General features: G+C 38.6%; 1 protein-coding gene across 2 annotated transcripts; it reads left to right on the top strand.

Moving 5' to 3' along the window:
- Positions 1-3,582: 3,582 nt before the first annotated feature.
- Positions 3,583-23,019, top strand: flnca (filamin C, gamma a (actin binding protein 280)). Of its 2 annotated transcripts, XM_084094840.1 has the most exons (49): positions 3,654-3,795; positions 3,897-4,350; positions 6,015-6,263; positions 7,107-7,204; positions 7,820-7,970; positions 8,227-8,345; positions 8,452-8,529; positions 8,636-8,798; positions 8,881-9,081; positions 9,229-9,285; positions 9,793-9,930; positions 10,264-10,390; positions 10,814-10,950; positions 11,041-11,234; positions 11,324-11,437; positions 11,598-11,741; positions 11,893-12,016; positions 12,099-12,259; positions 12,353-12,443; positions 12,519-12,688; positions 12,802-12,919; positions 13,035-13,297; positions 13,392-13,989; positions 14,084-14,260; positions 14,936-15,098; positions 15,223-15,383; positions 15,516-15,683; positions 15,894-16,017; positions 16,125-16,281; positions 16,378-16,567; positions 16,668-16,691; positions 16,858-17,102; positions 17,288-17,387; positions 17,479-17,619; positions 17,868-17,996; positions 18,086-18,259; positions 18,359-18,520; positions 18,601-18,804; positions 18,945-19,097; positions 19,199-19,321; positions 19,423-19,659; positions 19,787-20,056; positions 20,161-20,298; positions 20,395-20,510; positions 20,927-21,059; positions 21,269-21,445; positions 21,608-21,826; positions 22,078-22,290; positions 22,380-23,019. In XM_084094840.1, the coding sequence occupies exons 2-49, from the start codon at positions 3,978-3,980 to the stop codon at positions 22,565-22,567; spliced, it is 8,154 nt and encodes a 2,717-aa protein (XP_083950966.1). In that variant the 5' UTR covers positions 3,654-3,795; positions 3,897-3,977; the 3' UTR covers positions 22,568-23,019. The 2 variants fall into 2 exon arrangements, with proteins under 2 accessions (XP_083950967.1, XP_083950966.1); XM_084094841.1 differs by lacking the exon at positions 9,229-9,285 and having other exon boundaries at positions 3,583-3,795.
- Positions 23,020-23,064: the final 45 nt, after the last annotated feature.

The raw sequence follows: 23,064 nt of genomic DNA, 5'->3' as shown, positions 1-23,064 counted from the left end.
AGGGATTTTCTCTTTAATTTAATTTTTTTTATTTCTTTTTTCAAATGAAGGGGTGCAACATATCTTATAGGATAAAATTAACAGTAACATTACATGAATTGTTTTACAGTCAGGATTGTCCAATGGCAAATAGAGATCTCTAACTCTAGTAACAACTTTTTAAACAAACTTCTAGAAGACTTTCTAAACACATCATTTGTGTATTGTGCTATATATTTATGATACTGAAAAATATTAAATGTAACTTTCTTTTAGATGTAAATTTAGGATCTTCTGAAAAATAACACTATTGTTAGAAAGTGAGGTATCACATTCATCATGTGTTTAAGGTTCAGAAGAAATATGAGACTTCCTGGATGCCACTGCACACTTCACTACACTGATATTTATTTATATGCTTGGAATTCAGTGTCATAAATTGTCATATTAAATTCAAGCCAAGAATTCATGCTGGCAGGTATGTTGACTGATAACTGAATTCTTGGTACTCTTCTTTTACATTTCTGCTGGAACATTAGGTCAGACTCAGGCATAAGAAGACAAATTGTGGAGTCTCATCAAGCTGGAAGACCATCTGAAACCAGCTGAGACCAGCAATTGTTGGGAAGTGTTTTTTTTTTTTTTTTTCCAACAAGGAAGAGCTACTTCCATCCATCTTTAAACTACATTGGCAATAATCTGTGTTTGTGAACCCTTTAAAAATATCTACATTTCTACATTGGTTGCTTATAAAATGTAGTCTGGTCTTCATCCAAGTAACAATTATAGACTGACACAATCTGACTAAACTAATAACCCATGAACAGTACTTTTTCAGAATTGTATTGAAGACATGGAGTGTTCATTGACAAGGCACACTGGACAAAGTAAGCAGTCATCCTCCAAATATCACAATGTGCAATCCTAAAAGAGACGAGAAAGAACACAAAGACAACAGCAAAAGACTACAAACAGAAAAATCTACAAACTGCAGAATTCTTTGTTCATTTTTCCACTATCAGAAAAACACTGAAAGGAGAAAACATATGGAAACTGTTGCTGTCTAGCGTATCTCGTGTTTGGCCAAGACCACCTGATGATCCACAAATCATCTGGGAAAATGTTTTGTGCACAGTTGAGAAAAAAGAACACTGTACACCAACACCAAAGCCTCATCCCAACTGTGAAACATGGCGGAAGGGGCATCAGGGTTTAGAGGTCTGGACGCTTCACAATCACTGAAAGAACAATGAATTCAAAAGTGTATAAACACATTTTACAGGTAAATGCCAAGACGGCAGTCCATTACTTCAAGCTTTAGAGAGGCTGTGTGATGCAACATGACAATGATCCAAAGCAAACAAGCAATCAACAACGAAAGAATGGCTGAAAAAGAAGAAAATGTGTTTACCTGAAGCCAGAAAATGTGTTTACCTGAGGCCGATTGAGATAAAGAGGTACTGTGCTATAGACACACTACAACTGCTACTAAAGGAGTTACTCAATTCTAGTGCACTTACTTTGTCCAGCCTGCCTCATCAACGATCACTCAGTGTCTTCAATACAATTTTTAAAAGTATAACTGTTTGTTTGTTCTAACAGGTCTTTTGTGTATCAACATTAATAAGAAAATCAGTCAGTGTGCTGATCAAATTTTGTCTGAAAATGTCTTTGTCTTATTATTTTATTGTCTCTTACAAGATAATATTTTATTGTCACTGGAATTTTGGGTTACAAAACAGATTTTAATGAGCATGTGAAATGCAGGTTTAATCTTTTGGTGTGTCACTGATGTAAGTCAGAAGTGTTTATCTAAATCTGCCATGCTGAGTCACTTTGTCTGGTCATTGCTCTACACAGAGGGGACAGCCCAAAAATACACATTGGTGAACACAACACTATTGCAATTCAAGACATATACAATCAGAGACTATAAATGTACAAGAACATCGACCTTCTTAGAACATTTCAAGATGAAGTAACAAACCTGTGATTCACAATCTGCTTCATGTTTGCATTTTTTTTCTCTAATAAAACATAATTGATTCCCTCGAGACTATGTGATGTTTTAGGCTACATGATGTTTTACTTTGAACACTTGGCACTCATTTACTCCCTAAACAGACCAATATCAACTGCTGTCACATTACCAAACCACAGTAAAGTGCTAGAGCACATGCCATGCTCTGACTGGATTAAAATTTGAAAGCATTTTCCGTCAGGTGACACCTGATACCAGTCACAGTTTAAAGGCTTGGGCAGAGGGATCCCAATGTCCTTATTAAAAGTAGCCTACTTAACATTTAAGTAATGGGTTGATAATTTTATTTAATTTTTTTAAGACAACTGACAATGAATGAACAAGATTTCTGATTGATCTTGTTACAAGCGTATTTAATTTATAGAAATACAACTTCTGCTTGAAATTTCAGAAAACATGCAAATTTCACATGCACAGTAAAAAGTTTTGTAGGTGTAAACTAATGTAAGAGAGTAGCGTAACACACATCCAAACGTTGACAAGACTCGACAACAATGAACAGAAACAAGGGAACTTAAATACAGGTGCAAAGCTGACAGTGATGAAGACTCAAATCAGGACACCATGACAACAAACTCTGGGGAAATAGTGCAAACAGGAAAACAGCCAAACTGAGTGAACTGAGTGAACTGTGACAAATATAATATAATATAATATAATATAATATAATATAATATAATATAATATAATATAATATAATATAATATAATATAATAAATATAATATAATATAATATAATATAATATAATATAATATAATAATGTGTTTTTATTTTGTTAAGCCTATTCAAAAACGTTTTAGCCAATTAATAGTAAAATTTCATTAAATTGACTTAAATAATCCTTTCACGTTATTGATATTATCAATTAAGAATTTTTATTTTGTAAAAAACTATAGAGCTTAATAACAAATTTTGTATAAATCTTAAACTATAATATATTTTCATTTTTAATTTATGAATACGAATCACATAGCCTTAACTAAATGGTCCATTCCCTTGTTCCATTAAAACTTTTTACAATTTTTTTTTATTAAGCTATAGTTAGCTTTTTTACTCATTTAAAATGTTTAATTCACAATATGAATAATATGTAACTTATTCAATTCAGTTTGATGGAATTTTACAATGAATTGAAATGAGACTTGAACATTTTTGAGCGCAGTAGCCTTATTTACAGTAGGAGAAGCTGTTTGTAATTACATATAGTTCTTCATTCACTAATGATTTGTTATAACGACAGCCTATGTGACAGGCATAATGTAAAGTGTTGTGCCGTCACTCTCTATTTTTGCTGTGACTTTGTCATACAGGGCTGGTGAGCGCACAGTTTACAAATGAGAGGACTTTCACCCCGCCCACTTACTCCGATAGTCCAGAAATAAGTGTGTCTCAACTGGCCAATCACAGACTGTCTCATTCATTTCCACCAATCTGATCTATGATAGATATCATTCAGAATTAGAAAACTAGTTCGTCATACTCCAGTTTACAGCATGACATCAGTGTGATGTAATCCCAGGGACCTGGGTGCATTTAAACCCCCTTCATTCACCCTCTCTTCATTTCAAACTGAGTTTCACTCCTGCGAACTGTGGATCAGCAAAAGTGACTTTTTCATTTGTCAAAAAGTGATATTCTTCAAACGCGAAGTCTCCATTAAGAAGAAGCGACTACATTTGACAGGGCACTGAGAATTAAAAACGGGGACTGGCCGCCTTGTAAACCGTAAATCGGATAATCTATCATCGTCCTGACAGAAGATCTCTTTTCACAAGTAGGCTATATGTGAAAGTCTGTTTTTTTTTTGTGTGTGTGTGTGTGTGTGTGTGTGTGTGTGTTTTTTTTACTTCATCCAAGTTTTGATCTGTTTAACAGCGAGCGCGCTTCTGACACTCTCCCGCAAAAGTGACGAGCTGTGAATTTCTTGCATTAGAAGTATAAAAGGAAGAGTCCATCATGAGCAATCACACATATTTAGACGATCTGCCGCCTCAATACTACCAGGGCACAGACCTCGGGGAAGAGGAAGAGGAAGAGATGCCAGCCACAGAGAAAGATCTGGCCGAGGACGCGCCGTGGAAGAAGATCCAGCAGAACACCTTCACCAGATGGTGCAATGAACATCTCAAATGCGTCAATAAGAGCATCACTGACCTCCAGAAAGACCTGGCCGATGGGCTCAAACTCATCGGGCTTCTGGAGGTCCTCAGTCAGAAGAAAATGTATAGAAAGCATAACGTCAGACCAAACTTCAGACAAATGAAACTGGAGAACGTGTCGGTGGCGCTGGAGTTTCTGGACAGAGAGCGAATCAAATTAGTGTCAATAGGTAAGTTCTGATTTAACTAGCCTAGTTGGACAGGAAAACACTTAAAGTTAAATAGGTTTCTGTTTTTATATTTAAGTTCTATATCATTGTATTGACACTAACATTTCGTTAACACTTTAGATTAGAGAACCCATAGTCACTATTATCTAGGATTTTCCATCAATTAACTACTAATTGCTTATTGATAGTAAGCAAGGTTGTGGTAGTTGTTATGTTTAGGTATGGTTAAGAGATCTAGAATACGATCACGCAGAATAAGGCATTAATGTGCTTTATAAGTACTAAACAGCCATATGCTAGTAATAGGCAAGCTAAAAAGTTAATAGTGAATATGTGTTCCATTATCTACTTTAGATTCTAAAGTGTTACTTACCAACATTTCTATTTAAACTTTGAAGAGTAACAGCAAAGATCGTCCCAGTGTAGGATTAGATCCTTAATATAACAATTTCACATGGTTGATGTTTAACATTAAAATATTTGTAGCCTTCTTCTGATTTACTTATTAATAAATGTGAATTATTCATACATTATTATTTGTTAATTACTTATTAATAGAAGTGAAGTTATCATGCAAATGCAGTTGATATTACTGCTGTTTTTGTATCTCTGGTAAAGTTGACTGCCAAACCTCTCTCACACACACAAGCCTGCCCGTAAACATTATCAGCATTCAGATGCTCACTTCTTTACCTCCATCTAAAGTTCGGTTGTCAGGACTCAGGTCAGAGTCTGGCTGTATTTCAGCACCATGTACACATTGGGCTTCCATGTGTCAGTGAAATGGAAAATAGTTCTAAAGGGCCACAGCTTGTTTGTTATATTTTTTATAAGGTGAAAGGTTACATTGATCTGTCTCTAGACATGCTGGAAAAACTTGTTGGAGTATTAATGAATACAGAGTAAATATTGCAGTTACATCACTGTAGGATTGCAGTTTATTGATCAATGTTTAGAGCTGCTTTGATAGATAAAGAACAGACTTTGTGTAAACCAGTTGTGTGAAGTTGTTTAGGAGACTTGACTATGTAAAGGGTTAATTCACTGTTGTTTTTTTACTCACCCTCATGTTGTTTCAAACCTGTAAGACTTTTGTTCATCTTCGGAACACTAATGAAAATATTTTAATGAAACTAAGATATTTCTGTCCCTCCATTGACAGCAACTACCTATTTGACGCTCCAAAAAGTTCATAAAGAGATCGTAAAACTAATCCAAATGAATTGAGCAGTTTAGTCCAATTTCTTTTGAAGAGACACAATCGCTTTATATGATGAACAGATTTAATTTAGGCTTTTATTCACATATAAAAATTGATCAGTGAAAACAAAATCAGAAGCTCAACTGTACTTGCCTGGACATGTGAGAACAAACCTCATTGTCAATGGAATCTCTCAGATTTCATTAATCTCTTAGATTTCATTCAAACATCTTTATTTGTGTTCCGAAGATGAACAAAAGTCTTACGTGTTTGAGACGACATGAGTGTGAGTAATGAATGACAGAATTTTTTGGTGAACTAACCCTTTAACAGCCTACATCTGGATGTCAGTGTTATTTCTGAGATGACAAATGTAAACTGATGTGGAACTACTATTAATACAAACACTTGTACCTACTTTTTCAAAAATCAGTTTTCTTGTGATTTTCTTTGACCTGTGTAGACAGCAAAGCCATTGTAGATGGGAACCTGAAACTGATTCTGGGTCTCATATGGACACTCATTCTCCATTATTCCATCTCCATGCCCATGTGGGATGATGAGGATGATGAAGAGGTTAAGAAACTCACTCCCAAACAAAGATTGCTGGGCTGGATTCAGAACAAGGTTCCAGAGCTACCTATTAACAACTTTAACAAAGACTGGAGGGATGGCAAGGCCCTTGGTGCCCTCGTGGACAACTGTGCCCCTGGTAAGTACACATTCTGACATTATCAGGTGTAGCTGTTTGCTTGATTTGACTTTGGGCATTTGTGTTTGGGTGAGGAAGTCCTGGTTAACAATCACATTTGTCCAGAGATTTTGGGTTCTCACGCTATATTCAATGCTTTGACCAATTTGATGGTTAACTTATTTTTAGATTTTTTAGATAAAAGGGCAAGAACACAAGATAATTCATTGTCATAAATAGAATTGATTGAGTTTCAGTGCCAATATAAAACGAGTAATGTAATAAAATCATTAAATAGGAAATTAGTATATACAGTCTTAAAAAATTCTGAATAGTTTTGTGTGACTATCCTCCTTTTCCCCCTTTCCTTTTAGAGAGCTTAACCCATTTTATTGTCATTAGGAAGAGAAATAATAACATGGCAATAATAAAAAAAATATATATAAAAAAGTTCAAACTAAATCATGACCTACTTCCTGCACCACTCTTTGCTCACATGGAGCCGTACTTAGGAGAGGGGTTGTGAAGTAAAGTGTTTACTTCAGTGTAGTTGATATGAAACAGTCCCTGTGAGACAGTCATGACCATACAGGGTGTTGCTGGCTTTTGACAAATCACAGCATTACCATTATCATTTTATATTCTGGATACATTATATGCTTCTTTTGACATTTTTAATAAACAATTTATAAAGAGCATACCAAGTTTATGGGAGGCCTGATAACATGAACTGATTTATAAAGTTAGGTCATTATTGTTTCAATAAAATGTTTCCTTTACTTTTTAAGTATAGTTTGTGGCTTAAGACCTCATTAAATGAAGAAGTTAAATGATTCACTCATAACAATTTAACTCTTTCTGTAGGTCTGTGCCCTGACTGGCAAAAATGGGACCCCAACCAGCCTGTTGCAAATGCTCGTGAGGCCATGCAGCAGGCGGATGACTGGCTCGGAGTGCCACAGGTGAACATCCACTTAACATTAACACCATTTGTTTAGCCAATGAATTTTATACTCTACTTGAAAGTATAAAAGGAAGTCATAAGGAAGGTAGTGTTTAGGCATGGGCTTGTGTAAAATGTTAGTGGTTTCAGCACTTTGACACAGTGTGGTGCATGCTCCGTTATCCTCATGGGATAAGTGTGAGATTCCATGGATGGTGTAGCATGTGTGTCATAAATTCTTGAGGCTAAATTCCCTGCTGACTGTTGAGGGGATGTGGGAGGGGTCTGGCTCCTGGTAAATCCTGCCCTTGGATTGTTGAAGGCCGCTCTCAAACCTCGGCACTCTGTGGATAAATATAGTATCTGAAGAGATTGCCACCACCTTGTGATGGTAGAACAAATGTGATGGTGAAAAAAGAAATGCTGGAAGGGTGTGGCTTCTTTCTCCAATGTTTATGTCATCATAAACAGGCTTTCTGACTAGTTCACTAGTTACTTCTCCAGTGGAAATTTGGCGTAATAACTTTTTTTTTCTGAGCACATACATATGGAACTTGAAAGCAGTTATTAGTTAATGAGGCCCTGTATACTTAATTCTTAATTCATCTGACATGTATGCATTTTTGATCTCTAGGTGATAGCTCCAGAGGAAATTGTGGATCCAGATGTGGATGAGCATTCAGTGATGACATACCTCTCTCAATTTCCCAAAGCTAAACTGAAGCCTGGAGCCCCTCTTAAGCCAAAGCAGCTGCACCCCAAAAAAGCCAAGGCCTATGGACCAGGTGAGCAAACAAAGGCTTATACTGTACTCCAAGTTCAGTTGAAACGTCACGAAAAGTGTTTGTCAGCACAAAAGCTAATAATGAGTTTTTGAGCCACACATACAGATTTAGTAAAAGGAATTTTAAAATAAGGGCTATTTATGCTGTATTTGCGTACTTTGCATACAATCAAGTGTTCAATATGTACATTCTGAGTATTGCTGTTGTTGAAAGACTTAATATGTATGACAGTTTATTTTTATTTTTATGAAAACAGGTATTGAGCCTCAGGGGAACATGGTTTTGAAGCCAGCTGTATTTACTGTAGAAACACTGGAGGCTGGACTTGGTGAAGTGATTGTATATGTAGAGGACCCAGAGGGTCACACTGAGGAGGTGAGAAATGACAGATATATTTCTCTAACATTCTGTAAATGGTTGCATCAATGTGAAACAAACCATTTTAAACTAAAATCTATCTTTTAATTTTCCTAAAATTAAGGCTAAAGTTGTCGCCAACAATGACAAGAAAAGGACATTCTCTGTCACTTATGTGCCCAAGGTTGAGGGACCCCACAAGGTATGCATTAGTACAAGAACATAGTTGGTTGTACAGTGTCCATTTGAGGATATGAACTGGTTTGCTTCCAGTTGCATGGTTGTTTATTTATTCTATTATATCACAGGTGAAGGTACTCTTTGCTGGTCAGGACATTGATAAGAGCCCCTTCATGGTGAATGTGGCGAAGGCTCTGGGGGATCCCAGCAAAGTTCAGGCTCGAGGACCAGGTCTTGAGGCAGTTGGCAATGTGGCCCATAAACCTACTTATTTTGACATCTATACTGCAGGTGAGCAGAATGCACAAAATGTGTTTTGGAAGAGGTTTTTCTATATGAAGTTGCTCTCATGGTTCTGTCTCACTCATTTCAGGTGCTGGGGCTGGAGATGTTAGTGTGGTCATTGTTGATCCTCAGAATAAAAACAACACTGTGGAAGTTATTCTAGAAAACAAGGGCGATAACATGTTCCGTTGCACCTACAAACCTCTTCAGGAGGGGCCGCACACCATCCATGTGACCTTTGCTGGGCAGACCATACCCAACAGCCCCTTTAAAGTGCACATCTCCGAGGGTAATCATCTGATCATTTTCTTTTCTTATATATCTTGTTGAATTAATCAAATGTCTTTAAATGTGTCAGCCATACTGGAACAGTGAGCAACAAAGAAAGTCAAATAATCTCCCTCCCACACCAAAAACACAATTGTTTATTTTGTAGCACACCCTAAACCTTCTGCTGTACCCTTGAAGCTGATACCCCCTCATAAAAAGAAAGGTGCGCAAACCTCTGCGGGCTAAAGCTTAGCTTCTTGCTTGTTCGCAGCAGCTTAATTCCTGCCATACATCAAAACACCCACTTTGAGGCATGGTAGGAAAAGAGCAATACCAAAGTTATGTGTTTGAATTGGAGGAACACATGAACTTACATAATATTTGTATGAGTGTCATGTTGAAAAAAAAACTTTTTTAGATTTTAAATTGATTTTATACATCTTTATAAAAGCAAAACATTTTGTAATACTGTCAGTTTGAATGTTTATAAAATGACCATTCTAGCAATCTGTCATTGTAATACTGGTATGTTTTTTGTATTGTATTTTATTAATATCCTATATTTTATTCTTATCATAAATGACTTGTCCAGTTTTCCTGTTTGTCATCAGAGCAACTGACCAGAAGCACAGCACCTCGCTTGATCTTACTAACACTGCTTCAGTCTGTGCATTTAAAAAAGTTTGGGACATTTTATAATATGTTTATTTTGTTTCTTTTTCCCCATCAGCCAGCAATGCCAATGCCTGCCGTGCAACTGGCCGGGGACTGCAGCCTAACGGCGTTCGGGTTAAGGAGGTGGCGGATTTCACAGTTTTTACCAAAGGAGCAGGAACTGGAGAGTTGAAGGTCTCTGTGAAAGGGCCAGGTGAGTCATTTATAAACTTTCTTTCTTTCTGGGGTATATTGTGGGGATTATTTTACTGCTAAAACTGAACACTTGTATTCTGAAAAACGTATATTCTTACGCAATTACCTTTCCAAGAAAAAAATAAAATAATAATAATAACTTTTTAAATGTTACTACACAGTACAATCAGATGTGTTACATTTTCTTACTTACACTTTCTTACTTGGCTAGATACTTTGACTATTAATTGTGTACACTTTGACTACATAATGAATCCATTTTACATCCTTGCTGTAATTCTTAGTCTCTACATTTAGAAACATTTAGAGTATTCTATGCATATGTTTTCAGGAGGAGTAGATGTGCCTGTGAAAGTACGTGATGTTGGTGATGGAGAGTTCAAGTGTGATTATTGCCCTGTTAAGCCTGGGAAATATACTGTAAACATCACATGGGGAGGCCAACCTATCCCACGCAGGTGAGAGCTAGTTGTATATCTTAGTTAACCACTGTAATGCAAATATACACACCTTCCTCTAGGTCGCCATGATTTTGCCAAGCAAGACATTCCTGGATCAACATTCCTGTCCAAAAACATTGTCCTAACCCTATCCCTACCCTTAACCCTAACCCTGCTCATAACTTATCCCTAAAATCAGAGGGAAATGACAGATGAATAAGAATGGTGTAGAAGGCCCTACCCCTTTTTGTAAGCCTAAACTTGACATTAACTGTAAACGTATCCCTCAAATCTGATTGATTGATTAAAATGTTTTTCCAAGATTTATAAAGGAACATGTTTTACTTGGTGAAATCACTTTCACCCCTTCCTCTGTGTCAAAGTTTCCTCTATTATATTTTATGTTCAATCTCAGCACTGTTTAAAATGTGATTATTTTAGCCCATTTGAAGTGGAAGTCAGCAAGGAAGCTGGACCACAAAAGGTGCGGGCTTGGGGTCCTGGCTTGAAGACTGGAATGGTTGGAAAGTCAGCTGACTTTGTTGTTGAGGCCATTGGAACAGAAGTAGGAACTCTAGGTGGGTAATTCCACATAAGGAAGACAATAATTAAGATACTTTCTTTTATGTGTCCAGCTAATTTTTACATACCATCTCTTTTCTTTAAAGGGTTTTCCATTGAGGGCCCTTCTCAAGCAAAGATAGAGTGTGATGATAAAGGTGACGGTTCCTGTGACGTGCGTTACTGGCCCACCGAACCCGGAGATTATGCAGTTCATGTCATCTGTGATGATGAAGATATCAAAGACAGCCCATTCATGGCCCATATCCTTCCAGCAGCTAATGATGTCTTCCCTGAGAAGGTGATTTACACATGGAAACAATAATCAAAAGTAATTTTTTTTGTCAGTGTCAGTGTCAGTGTTATTGATCTGATGAATCTCATGTGCAGGTCAAAGCGTTTGGGCCAGGCCTGGAGCCCACCGGAATTATTGTCAACAAATCAACACAATTCACTGTAGATGCTCGCGAAGCTGGCAAAGGCAGTCTGAAGATCTATGCTCAGGTTTAATATGTGTAATATTCTCAGTGCTTTGCTTTGGCAGTGATTGTAGACTAATGCTAAGCATTAGTCCTGCCAGTAGAATCAGTGTTAAAGGGTAACGGATGGCAAAGACACATACATGCAAACGTGAATTCTTATATTTCTGCAAACTTTCTTCTAGGATGCTGAGGGCTGTGTGATTGACATTCAAATTACTGATAAGGGAGATGGCACTTTTGTTTGTATGTATGTTCCTACCAAGCCAGTGAAGCACACCATCATATTAACCTGGGGGGAGGTCAACGTACCCAAGAGTCCCTTCAGAGTGAGTATTCCAAGTGTAGTATTTCGGTTTGTATTATTATGTGTTGTAAAAGCACCATTAGTTGAGTCACTGTTTTCTTTGAGATTTCGCTTTGTTTTTTGCACATCATTGCTGATTTTATAGTCCATAGCTTAAAACTTTGTTTTTGAAGGTTCTTGTTGGTGAAGGCTGTCACCCTGACCAAGTGAAGGTCTATGGGCCTGGAGTTGAGAAAACTGGCCTAAAGGCAGATGAGCCCACCTACTTCACTGTCGACTGCAGTAAAGCTGGCCAAGGTTTGCATAATGAGTTTATTTTTTCATTATATGACACTGTAAAAAAGTTTGAATGTGGCTAACCATTCTGACTATATCTTAGGTGATATTAGCATTGGCATCAAATGTGCCCCAGGTGTGGTGGGTCCAGCAGAGGCAGATATCGATTTTGACATCATTAAAAATGACAATGACACCTTCACTGTCAAGTACACACCCCCTGGCCCTGGCCGTTACACAATCATGGTGCTTTTTGCAGATCAGGTAAAGCACTGAACAAACTTCTTGCTTCTTGCCTGCACCCAGTTGCACACTAATGCTAAGTGAACATATCAAACTATTCTCTGCTTAAAACAGGAAATCCCCAGCAGCCCATTCAAAGTCAAGGTGGATCCATCTCATGATGCTGGTAAAGTCAGAGCTGAAGGTCCTGGACTGAACAAGACAGGTGGGTGTAAGCCGCAACATTAAGACCTTAAGCCACAGAGAAATTCATTTTAATTGACACAACTCTGCTTTACAGGAATTCAAGTGGATATTCCAACCCATTTCACCATCTTCACAAAGGGAGCAGGAAAGGCAAAACCAGAAGTGCAGTTCAAAACTGCTTTTAAAGGAAACGCTGTTAAAGATTTTGAGATCATTGATAATCATGATTACTCCTACACTGTGAAGTACACTGCTCTTCATCAGGTCAGGGGTCACTATCATCTATTCCATGTCGTTTTTGCTTTGAACATGAATATTATTAAGATTGGAAAGGTTATGTATCACCAGCAATAAATGCCTAATCTTCTGCAAATTAGGGTGAGATGGCTATCATGGTCACACATGGTGGGGATCCTGTTCCCAAAAGCCCTTTCAAAGTCACAGTTGCCCCTTCACTCGATCTTGGCAAAGTCAAAGTTCAAGGCCTAAATGAAAGTAAGCACTTTAACTCAATAGTTAAACCACTTATGCCAAAGTAATTTGCAACCTGAACTATCAACTGTAAATGCATACTGCTCTCATGCTTACTAAACTGCTGTATGTGTTGCAGAAGTGGAAGTTGGAAAGGACCAAGAGTTTATTGTTAGCACAAAAGGGGCAGGTGGACAGGGTATGGTACAAGTGAGCATAACCTCACCCTCTGGTAGACCAATACCTTGTAAGTTGGAATCAGACAAGACAAAAGAGGCCACTTGTGTGAAATACATCCCACCTGAGGAGGGTCATTACAAGGTGGACATCAGCTATGATGGGAACCCTGTTCCAGGAAGTCCCTTTTCTGTGGAGGGACTCATGCCTGCCGATCCTTCCAAGGTAAGAGCACAGCCTATTGGGAATAAAAGGTCTCATGACTTTGTAAAATTATTGTGTGAGCTCTATAATGTAATGTTACTGGATTTCCCACTAGGTTCGTGCCTATGGACCAGGACTTAAGGGTGGTATTGTGGGTCAGCCTGCACCGTTCACTATAGACACAAAAGGGGCAGGTGCTGGTGGTCTGGGTCTAACATTGGAAGGCCCCTGTGAGGCGAAGATTGAGTGCCAAGACAACGGTGATGGAACCTGCTCTGTTTTCTACTTGCCCACAGAGGCTGGTGACTACAACATCAATATCCTATTTGGGGAGGCTCATATCCCTGGCTCTCCTTTTAAAGCTGCTGTCAAGCCAGCTCTGGATGCTGGCAAGGTTATAGTGAGTGGACCAGGACTAGAGAGGGCTAAAGCTGGCGAGGTGGCCAGTTTCACAGTGGACTGCAGTAGAGCCGGAGAGGCTGAACTCACCATTGAGATTGTGTCAGATTCAGGGGCTCAAGCTGAAGTTTGTATTAAAAAGAACAGTGATGGAACATTCTCTGTCACCTACACCCCCCTCTTTCATGGGACACACACCATCACAATTAAATATGGAGGTAAACAGGTGCCCAAGAGCCCCATACATGTTCAGGTGGAGCCGTCAGTGGACACCAGTGGGATTAAAGTGTATGGACCAGGAGTCGAGCCAAGAGGTAATATTTAAAAATTTAAACAACAACTTTCTGTGATTAACTTTCCAACCGCAAATCAATTATACCTTATTTTCCTGTTTTTCTGTCACTTAAGGGGTCCTCAGGGAAGTGACAACACACTTCATTGTGGATGCCCGGGCCCAGACTAAGACCAAAGGAGGGAATCATGTTAAGATTCGCATCATCAATCCATCAGGCGCTAACACAGATGCATATATCACTGATAAGGGCGACGGCACATATAGAGTGGAATATACTGCTTTTGAGGATGGTATGTCACTCAAACACAGAACAAATATGTTTAAGGAAAAAAATATGTTGAAAGTGAGGGTTTTTTCAAAGGCTTTCAAAGAGTTTGAAATATTTTATATATAAATACATGTGAATGCTAAGTGAGTATTACGTTTTTCAAATGAGATATCTTTTTAGAGAAAGATACATGTATGTATATATATTATACAATGGATTGGGTATTTCATCCCTTGTGATCCACTTTCCCGCAAAGTTTAGGGGTTCCTGCAAAGGGGGCCCCTGGAGTACATACAGACAGGGTTTGAGAAGCTTTTAGAGCTTAGAAGCGGTACTGAATGAGAGCATATGACAGATGGAGAGGGAGTTTATAAATAGGAAATGCATTGTAAAAAGAGATCATTAAATAGTTGTGTGCCTGACTAGGGCCCTCTGCACATCGGTACAGAAATACATCTTATATTAATACCAATGACAGCTGCAGTTCAAACAGAGCCTATTACAAATACTTTCTAGAAACACTGCAAAAGCTATATGCTTTCAAACTCTGAAGGTTCTTTCTTATTTCATAGATGCAATTATAAACTAAATAAAATAATATTAAATAATATGTGCAAGACAGCTATATGTAGCCTATGAAGTTTGATTGGCATAAAGCTGAGTTCTTCAAATGAAAGTAATTCTTTGCTTTGTGTAGGTTTGCACCTGATCGAGGTCTTTTATGATGATGTTGCTGTTCCTAAGAGCCCCTTTAAGGTGTCAGTTGTAGAAGGTTGTGACCCAACACGTGTTCGAGCTTATGGTCCTGGCCTGGAAGGTGGGCTAGTTAACAAACCCAACTGCTTCACAGTGGAGACAAGGTATGGACTCTGTATGCATATACTGTAGCATCATTGATGCCCTAAAAGAAACTCATAGTTGCTTTAAAGCTCGATTAGATGTGGGAAATTAACATCTAATTGTACATCCATGCTTATTTTAAAGGGGTGCTGGGACAGGTGGTCTGGGTTTGACCATTGAAGGAGCATCAGAATCCAAAATGTTCTGTAAGGACAACAAAGATGGTAGTTGCAGTGTTGAATATATGCCTTTCACTGCTGGAGACTATGATGTCAATATCACTTATGGAGGCCAGCCTATTCCAGGTGAAATATTATCTGTCTAATTACCTATAAAGATGTTAACTACCAATACAGTATTACTGTATTATCTATATCATTTTTAATTTAAATTGTATAGTTCTATAACTACTTCATATTTGGGGTTACTGTTCTCAGGCAGTCCATTCCGGGTGCTGGTTAAGGATGTGGTGGATGTCAGTAAGGTGAAGTGCTCAGGTCCTGGACTTGCTAACAGAGTTACAGCACATGTTCCACAAACCTTCACTGTGGACAGTAGCAAAGCAGGACTGGCTCCTCTAGAGGTCCAGCTGTATGGACCAAAAGGTACAAAACATGAACCCCTGCAGTCCACTACAAATATGCTCTGATCCAGTCTAACACTAAATAACTTGTTTAAATGTACTTCTACACTGTAGAAGAAATGCTGAATTTGAAGTACGAGTAGTATACTAGTATGCGGTTCTGAATTCAGTAGATATGTTCCATACTTGCCATACTTGATACATGAAATCTTGAACATGTTCTGTCTTACAGGAACTCTTGAGCCTGTTGTTGTTAAAAACAACCGAGATGGAACGCATACCGTCAACTACACCCCTGCGCAGGAGGGGCCGCACACTGTGTCTGTCAAATACGCCAACCAAGAAGTACCTAGCAGGTAAGATCTTAAAGTCATGCATTTTAGACTGTTTAATTGTTACCTTATGACAATAATGTGACTTGAAGACATAATTTGCATCTCTTTTGTTTTGTGGTTGTAAACAGTCCATTCAAAGTCAATTCAGCACCCTCACACGATGCCAGTAAGGTGCGGGCTAGCGGACCTGGTCTGGACACTAAAGGAGTTGCTGCCAGTCTACCAGTGGAGTTTACCATTGATGCTCGCGATGCAGGGAAAGGCCTTCTGACAGTTCAAATCCTTGTGAGCACATTTATATATATACATATATAAATAAAAAAACTCAAAATAAGGCATATATTACCAGAGCAGTGCATTTAAATGTTGTGTTCTATTTAGGATCCAGAGGGAAAGCCGAAAAAAGCCAGCATTCAAGACAACAGAGATGGAACTTACACTGTATCTTATGTGCCAGATATGACTGGCCGCTACACCATAACCATTAAGTATGGTGGAGATAACATTCCATTCTCACCTTACAATATCCAAGCCTTACCAACTGGTGATGCCAGCAAGTGTCTGCTCACAGGTATTATTTCCATTTTGGTGCTTGGTGTTTTGTGCTTTCTTTTCGTAACTCTTGTTTTTACTGATTTTTATTTTTATTTTTGCTTGCTTTTTATTTTCAGTGTCTATTGGAGGACATGGTGTTGGTAAGGAATCAGAAAATTTATTTTAAATATTTTTATGAATTGTTGTATAAGGGTGATATATTTTATAATTAAATATTCTACCATTATAAATATGTTACCATTACACCAAGTAATATGGTTCCATAATTAAGTTCTTCGGTTTTTAACAATGTTGTTATTTGAGCAGAAAGTCTTGGGCCCAATATTAAGATGGCAGAAGAGACATTCATCACTGTGGATGCCAAGGCTGCTGGAAAAGGGAAGGTGACATGTACAGTTCTGACCCCAAACGGCATTGAGCTGGATATGGATGTTAGAGAAAATCCAGATGGCACCTTCGACATATATTATACTGCACCCGAGCCGGGAAAATATGTCATCACAATCCGCTTCGGAGGGCAACATATTCCTAAAAGCCCTTTTCAAGTCATGGTGAGTGATATTACTGAACAGGTGTGTTGAACTGTGTATCACTGGCCTGATAAACCAATTATAGATCTATTGATATCAATACCAGGGACATTACAACAGAATGGATAAAATATTCAGTACTGCAGTGACAGTGAGCTGGGCACTGTTTGAAATCATTGTTGCTTGTCTTTCTTATGCTATCTCAGGCTACAGATCAGCCTGTTGCACCGAGAGACGACACAAAATCCATGTTTCAACCCCTGAACTTAGTTATCCCATTCACTGTCCAGCAAGGAGAGCTCAGTGGTAACATCTTTAATCATGTTAATTTAGAGCAAAAATCTTACTACTTTTGTGTGCTGTTGTTAGAAGTATCCCATGTCTGTTTTATTTGCAGGTGAGGTGCGTATGCCCTCTGGTAAGACAGCTCGTCCCTTCATCAGGGACAACAAAGATGGAACAGTCACAGTGCAATTTCAGCCTACAGAGAGAGGCCTGCATGAAATGGACATAAAGTATGATGGCAACCACATCCCAGGTTGGACCCCCTTTTCACATTATGTGCGAAATGGCCCCAAAAAACATTTGGACACTCAATATGTACTTAAAATAAAATAAAAATAACTTTTATTTGATAATATCAAACTCATTTGCAATTGCAAACACACAATGCTAGCAGAGAGTTTCGCTTTTCTGCTTAATTTAAGTAATTTAAGATGTCAGTGAAATGATACACTGCGTTATGTAGTTTACAGAATCACAGCTTGAATGCAATTATGTTCACAGGAAGTCCTTTGCAGTTCTATGTAGATGTAATGAACAGTGGGATGGTGACAGCCTATGGACCTGGTTTGTGTCATGGGATAATCAATAAACTGGCCACTTTTACGGTTGTTACCAAGAATGCTGGACAAGGTACATAAAGGTGTTTGCAGCAAAGCAAATATATAAATATATTTTTATAAAAAGTGTGCCAAATAGTCCATTTTGTTTGCCCTTCACAGGTGGTTTGTCCCTTGCTGTAGAGGGTCCATCTAAAGCTGAAATCAGTTGTAAGGACAATAAAGATGGTACGTGCACTGTGTCCTACTTGCCCACTGCACCTGGTGATTACAACATCATTGTCAAGTTTGACAACAGCCATATTCCTGGCAGCCCCTTCACTGCAAAAATTACTGGTACGATAAGAAATGTGTCACTTGTGTTTTTAAAAATTAGACCTGGTAAAAATAACTGAACTCTTGCCATCCTTACCTATAATATGTCTGTTTGTGTAGGTGATGATTCACTCCGAAGGTCTCAGATGAACGTTGGCACAGCGGCAGATGTCTCACTGAAGATCACAGAAACAGACCTGAGCTATCTGACAGCTAGCATCAAAGCTCCATCAGGAAAGGACGAACCTTGCCTACTGAAGAGGTTGCCCAACCAGCACATTGGTAAGCACAAGAGGCCATCAAATGTTTTCTGCATGTACTAGATTGGCTTTGATTAATCTCTGCTCCCCTCGCTTCACCAGGTCTCTCCTTCACCCCAAAGGAAGTGGGGGAGCATGAGGTCAGCGTGAGGAAGAGTGGGAAACATGTGAACAACAGCCCTTTTAAGATTATGGTAGGACCAACTGAAATCGGAGAGGCCAGCAGAGTCAAGGCTTTTGGTAAAGGTTTGGTTGAAGCTCATACCTTTGAAGTGGCAGAGTTCTTTGTGGACACCAGAAATGCTGGTATGTTCTTACAGTTTTTTTTCTTCTGTTATGAGCTTTTGAACTTGACTTGAACCATGATTTGTCTATGCATGATTTCAAATTCAAACCTGGTGTAATACACCTAATTTAATTTATTTCCACGCTGTCTTGATTCAAAGGATATGGAGGTCTTGGATTGTCCATCGAGGGTCCAAGTAAAGTGGATATCAATTGTGAGGATGTGGAAGATGGAACATGTAAAGTGACATATTGCCCCACTGAACCAGGCAACTACATCATCAACATCAAGTTTGCAGACAAACATATACCAGGTTACTTTTTCAGTGTTTCTTTACAGTGATATGCTCATGTAGGCTGGCAGTCCATTACGGCAGAGATTTGTAACATTTTGTTTGCTCGCACCACTCCGTAGGAAGTCCTTTTACAGTGAAGATAACAGGAGAAGGAAGGATGAAGGAGAGTATAACAAGGAAAAGGCAAGCTGCCTCTATTGCTTCAGTGGGCAGCGCATGTGACCTAAACCTTAAAATTCCAGGTAAAAACAAATACCAATAAATGAGATTGTGTGAGTTAGAATACAATTAACTGTGACAGTATTAGCCAAGGTGTCTGAAATCTGATTTATTTTTTACTTAGGAAATTGGTTTCAGATGATGTCAGCACAGGAGCGCTTAACTCGTACCTTCACACGCAGTAGCCACACTTACACACGTACAGAACGCACCGAAATCAGCAAGTCACATGGTGGTGAGACTAAGCGGGAAGTACACGTAGAGGAGAGCACAGAGCTAGGCGGCGACCCTTTCAGAGATGTATTTGGATCCTTCCTGGGAAGAGAAAGACTGGGAAGCTTTGGTACAGTTCGGCAAGAGGGTAAATCTTTATTATGCTGTACCCCCCCAATCCCCCCCCCCAACCACCACCACTACCACCACCAAAAAAACACCACCGCCTATAGGTCTTGTTTCATCGTTTCCTTTACTTGTTCTCCCCTTTCCAGGTGACACAGGGATCCAGGGAATGACAGCCCAGGTGACCAGCCCTGGTGGAAACGTAACAGATGCAGAGATTGTTGATAGCGGGAACAGTACTTACAGAGTCCGCTTCGTACCTGTCGAAATGGGTTCTCACACTGTCAACGTCAAATACAGGGGTGAGCATGTCCCTGGAAGCCCCTTCCAGTTTACAGTCGGGCCTCTCGGAGAAGGAGGTTCCCACAAGGTCCGGGCTGGAGGCACAGGCCTAGAGAGAGCTGTTGCAAAAGTTCCTGGTATGTTTTAAACAAATTGTTTTCTTCTTATTTTTGTAATGATAGAGATGTGTATACATTTTTTCTTTCATTTACTGCATCTCTCTTTTCATTACCCTCTCTAGCTGAATTCAGTATTTGGACAAGAGAGGCTGGAGCAGGCGGTCTGTCTATTGCTATAGAGGGGCCAAGCAAGGCCGAAATCTCCTTTGAAGACAGAAAAGATGGATCCTGTGGTGTTATTTACATTGTGCAAGAGCCAGGTAAGGTTTACAAAGAAGTTGCTATGATTTGAGATACAATCAGATAGCAAAACCAGTTGAAATCATTGCATTCTCATTCCCCATTTCTCCTCTCAGGTGACTATGAAGTTTCCATCAAGTTCAATAATGAACATATCCCAGATAGCCCCTTCATTGTTCCTGTTGCCACATTGTCTGATGATGCACGTCGACTTACTGTTACAAGCCTTCAGGTAAGCTCTAGTCACAGCTAGCCTGTACCTTACAAAACAATAAGGAACAATGAGGGATATTATATAACATGCACTGAACACATGGTAGTAACTATACAGCAACAGTGAAATAAACGCTTGCCAGAACAACTCTTTCTGCTCTTTGAGTCATGGCTCAGCTATTTTTGTGCTCGAAATGTAATTAGACTCCATGTCTGTCCATGGCCATAATATTTTTTTATTGAGCAAGGATTAAGTGTTCTTACGTGTGCTCTATCTATCTATCTATCTATCTATCTATCTATCTATCTATCTATCTATCTATCTATCTATCTATCTATCTATCTATCTATCTATCTATCTATCTATCTATCTATCTATCTATCTGAGCATTTTGGAGTCAGAAATCAAACTTTAATTAGTCTTTTCACTTGCAGGAGAAGGATTTGAAGGTTAATCAGGAAGCCTCATTTGCGGTTCAGAGGAATGGGGCGAGGGGTGTCATAGATGCTAAAGTACATGCCCCCTCTGGTGTAGTAGAGGAATGTTATGTCACTGAACTGGATAGCGGTGAGTTGTAGACTTGTTTATGTTTTGTTTTAAGAACCTGACTTATTTGAAAGCATGACAACAAATAACCCAAGTCATCTTTATTTATATAGCTCTTTATACAATACAGATTGTAAAAGATGGCAAATGCTTATTGAAATGTTACTTTGTTAAATGTTAATGTTACAACCTTTAATTGTTACAACATTATAATTCCATCCTTTTCATAGACAAGAATGCAATTCGCTTCATTCCACGTGAGAATGGTGTTCATTCAATTGATGTGAAGTTCAATGGAAGCCATATCCCAGGTAGCCCATTCAGAGTCCGTGTTGGAGAAGCAGAATCTGTTGGAGATCCAGGAATGGTGTCTGCCTTTGGTCCAGGACTTGAGGGTGGACGCACAGGTATTGGACCACTGTAATATTCTGCTTGATAAGTGCAAAAATTAGTGATATATAATGATTAGTATTATGAAGGATTTAGCATGATGTTGCTGCAGATGGTCTTGCTCAGTTATAAATCACCAGTAGATCCAATTCTAATCTTATGTTCTTATTGTTCTGTAGGGGTTCCCTCTGAGTTTGTCGTCAACACATGCAAGGCTGGATCAGGTGCCTTATCTGTTACTATTGATGGTCCCTCAAAGGTCAAAATGGACTGCACTGAGTGCCCAGAAGGTTACAAAGTGTCTTATACACCTATGGCACCAGGCAACTATCTTATATGCATCAAATATGGTGGGCCACAGCATATTGTTGGCAGTCCCTTCAAAGCAAAGGTTACAGGTAGGATGAACACAAATTGATTGAAATTCGTACTTTGATGTGATGGAATGTTTCCTGATTTTTTGTTGTTGTTGGTAATTAATACATAATTATGCCACAAATGCTGCCATTGAGCTTAGATTGTATTGAACCAGGAACAGTTTTACCTTAAATAAGTCATAGGACATCCAGTGTGTTTTTTCAGCTATGCAATATTTGCACAGTTAGAGAGTTATGACTATGGGTTTTAACATGTCTATCTCTTGTTGTAGGTATGCGTCTATCTGGGGGCCACAGTCTGCATGAAACTTCATCAGTCATTGTGGAAACTGTTACCAAAACCTCTAAGATGGCCGGAGCTTACAGTTCTCTGTCCAGCTCACAGTCAACTTCAGATGCCAGTAAGGTTGTATGTCATGGTGCTGGCCTCTCCAAAGCCTTTGTGGGCCAGAAGAACAATTTTTCCGTTGACTGTAGTAAAGCAGGTAAAATAAAACCAAAATTAAGTCAATAATGGTTTAGCACAAACTAAATACATAATTATACAGGGTATTTTATTTTTTTATTTTTTCAGGTACAAACATGCTAATGGTTGGTGTCCATGGTCCCAGAACTCCATGTGAAGATGTGGCTGTTAAACATATGGGAAACAAGCTTTACAATGTAACCTACACAGTGAAGGAGAAAGGAAACTATGTAGTTATTGTTAAATGGGGGGATGAAACTGTACCAGGAAGTCCCTTCCATGTGAGCGCTCCCTAATCACCTAAAGTCAAACCTCTAGAGTTCCTACTTCTCTGAAGAAAATCTTATTTTATGACAAAAGCTGATCTTAGAGGCCGCTGCCCTTTATTTAATGCTAACCTATTTGACACAAATGCATTTTAATACTGTGTTCGATGCCACAATGTTCCATTTATTGTTAAAAGAGTGAAGAGTTTTAATTAATTAAAAAAGGAATATAGTTCAGTTTATTAGGTATGTCTTCAAAAGCCTGTTTTGTTTAATCACCAAAAGACAAAATGTGAGTATTTAACAGAGGGAGATTTATTGTTCTTAAAGGCACTTTTGTTGGTCATGAAAAATTACAGTAAAATGGTTTTGTGTTCTGATAATTTCAACAGTGTATAGATGTATCCAGTGCTTTTATATGCTTTATAGAATGTACTTTTTGTTATCTTAACCAATGATTTAATATGCATTATTTAAAACTTAAATAAAGAATAAAACTAAGTGTGTTGTTTTTTCCATACATACAC

This window comes from Abramis brama (assembly GCF_963993115.1).
Source record: "Abramis brama genome assembly, chromosome: 20".
Taxonomy (NCBI): Eukaryota; Metazoa; Chordata; class Actinopteri; order Cypriniformes; family Leuciscidae; genus Abramis; species Abramis brama.
This window is presented reverse-complemented; position numbering and strand designations above follow the sequence as displayed.

Bases quoted from the DNA above. Each gene is read 5' to 3' on its own strand.
- flnca (XM_084094840.1), top strand. From the start codon at position 3,978: ATGAGCAATCACACATATTTAGACGATCTGCCGCCTCAATACTACCAG. The intron at 8,530-8,635 runs GTATGCATTAGT...ATTATATCACAG, and splicing joins AGGTTGAGGGACCCCACAAG to GTGAAGGTACTCTTTGCTGG. The intron at 11,742-11,892 runs GTGAGTATTCCA...TTGTTTTTGAAG, and splicing joins TACCCAAGAGTCCCTTCAGA to GTTCTTGTTGGTGAAGGCTG.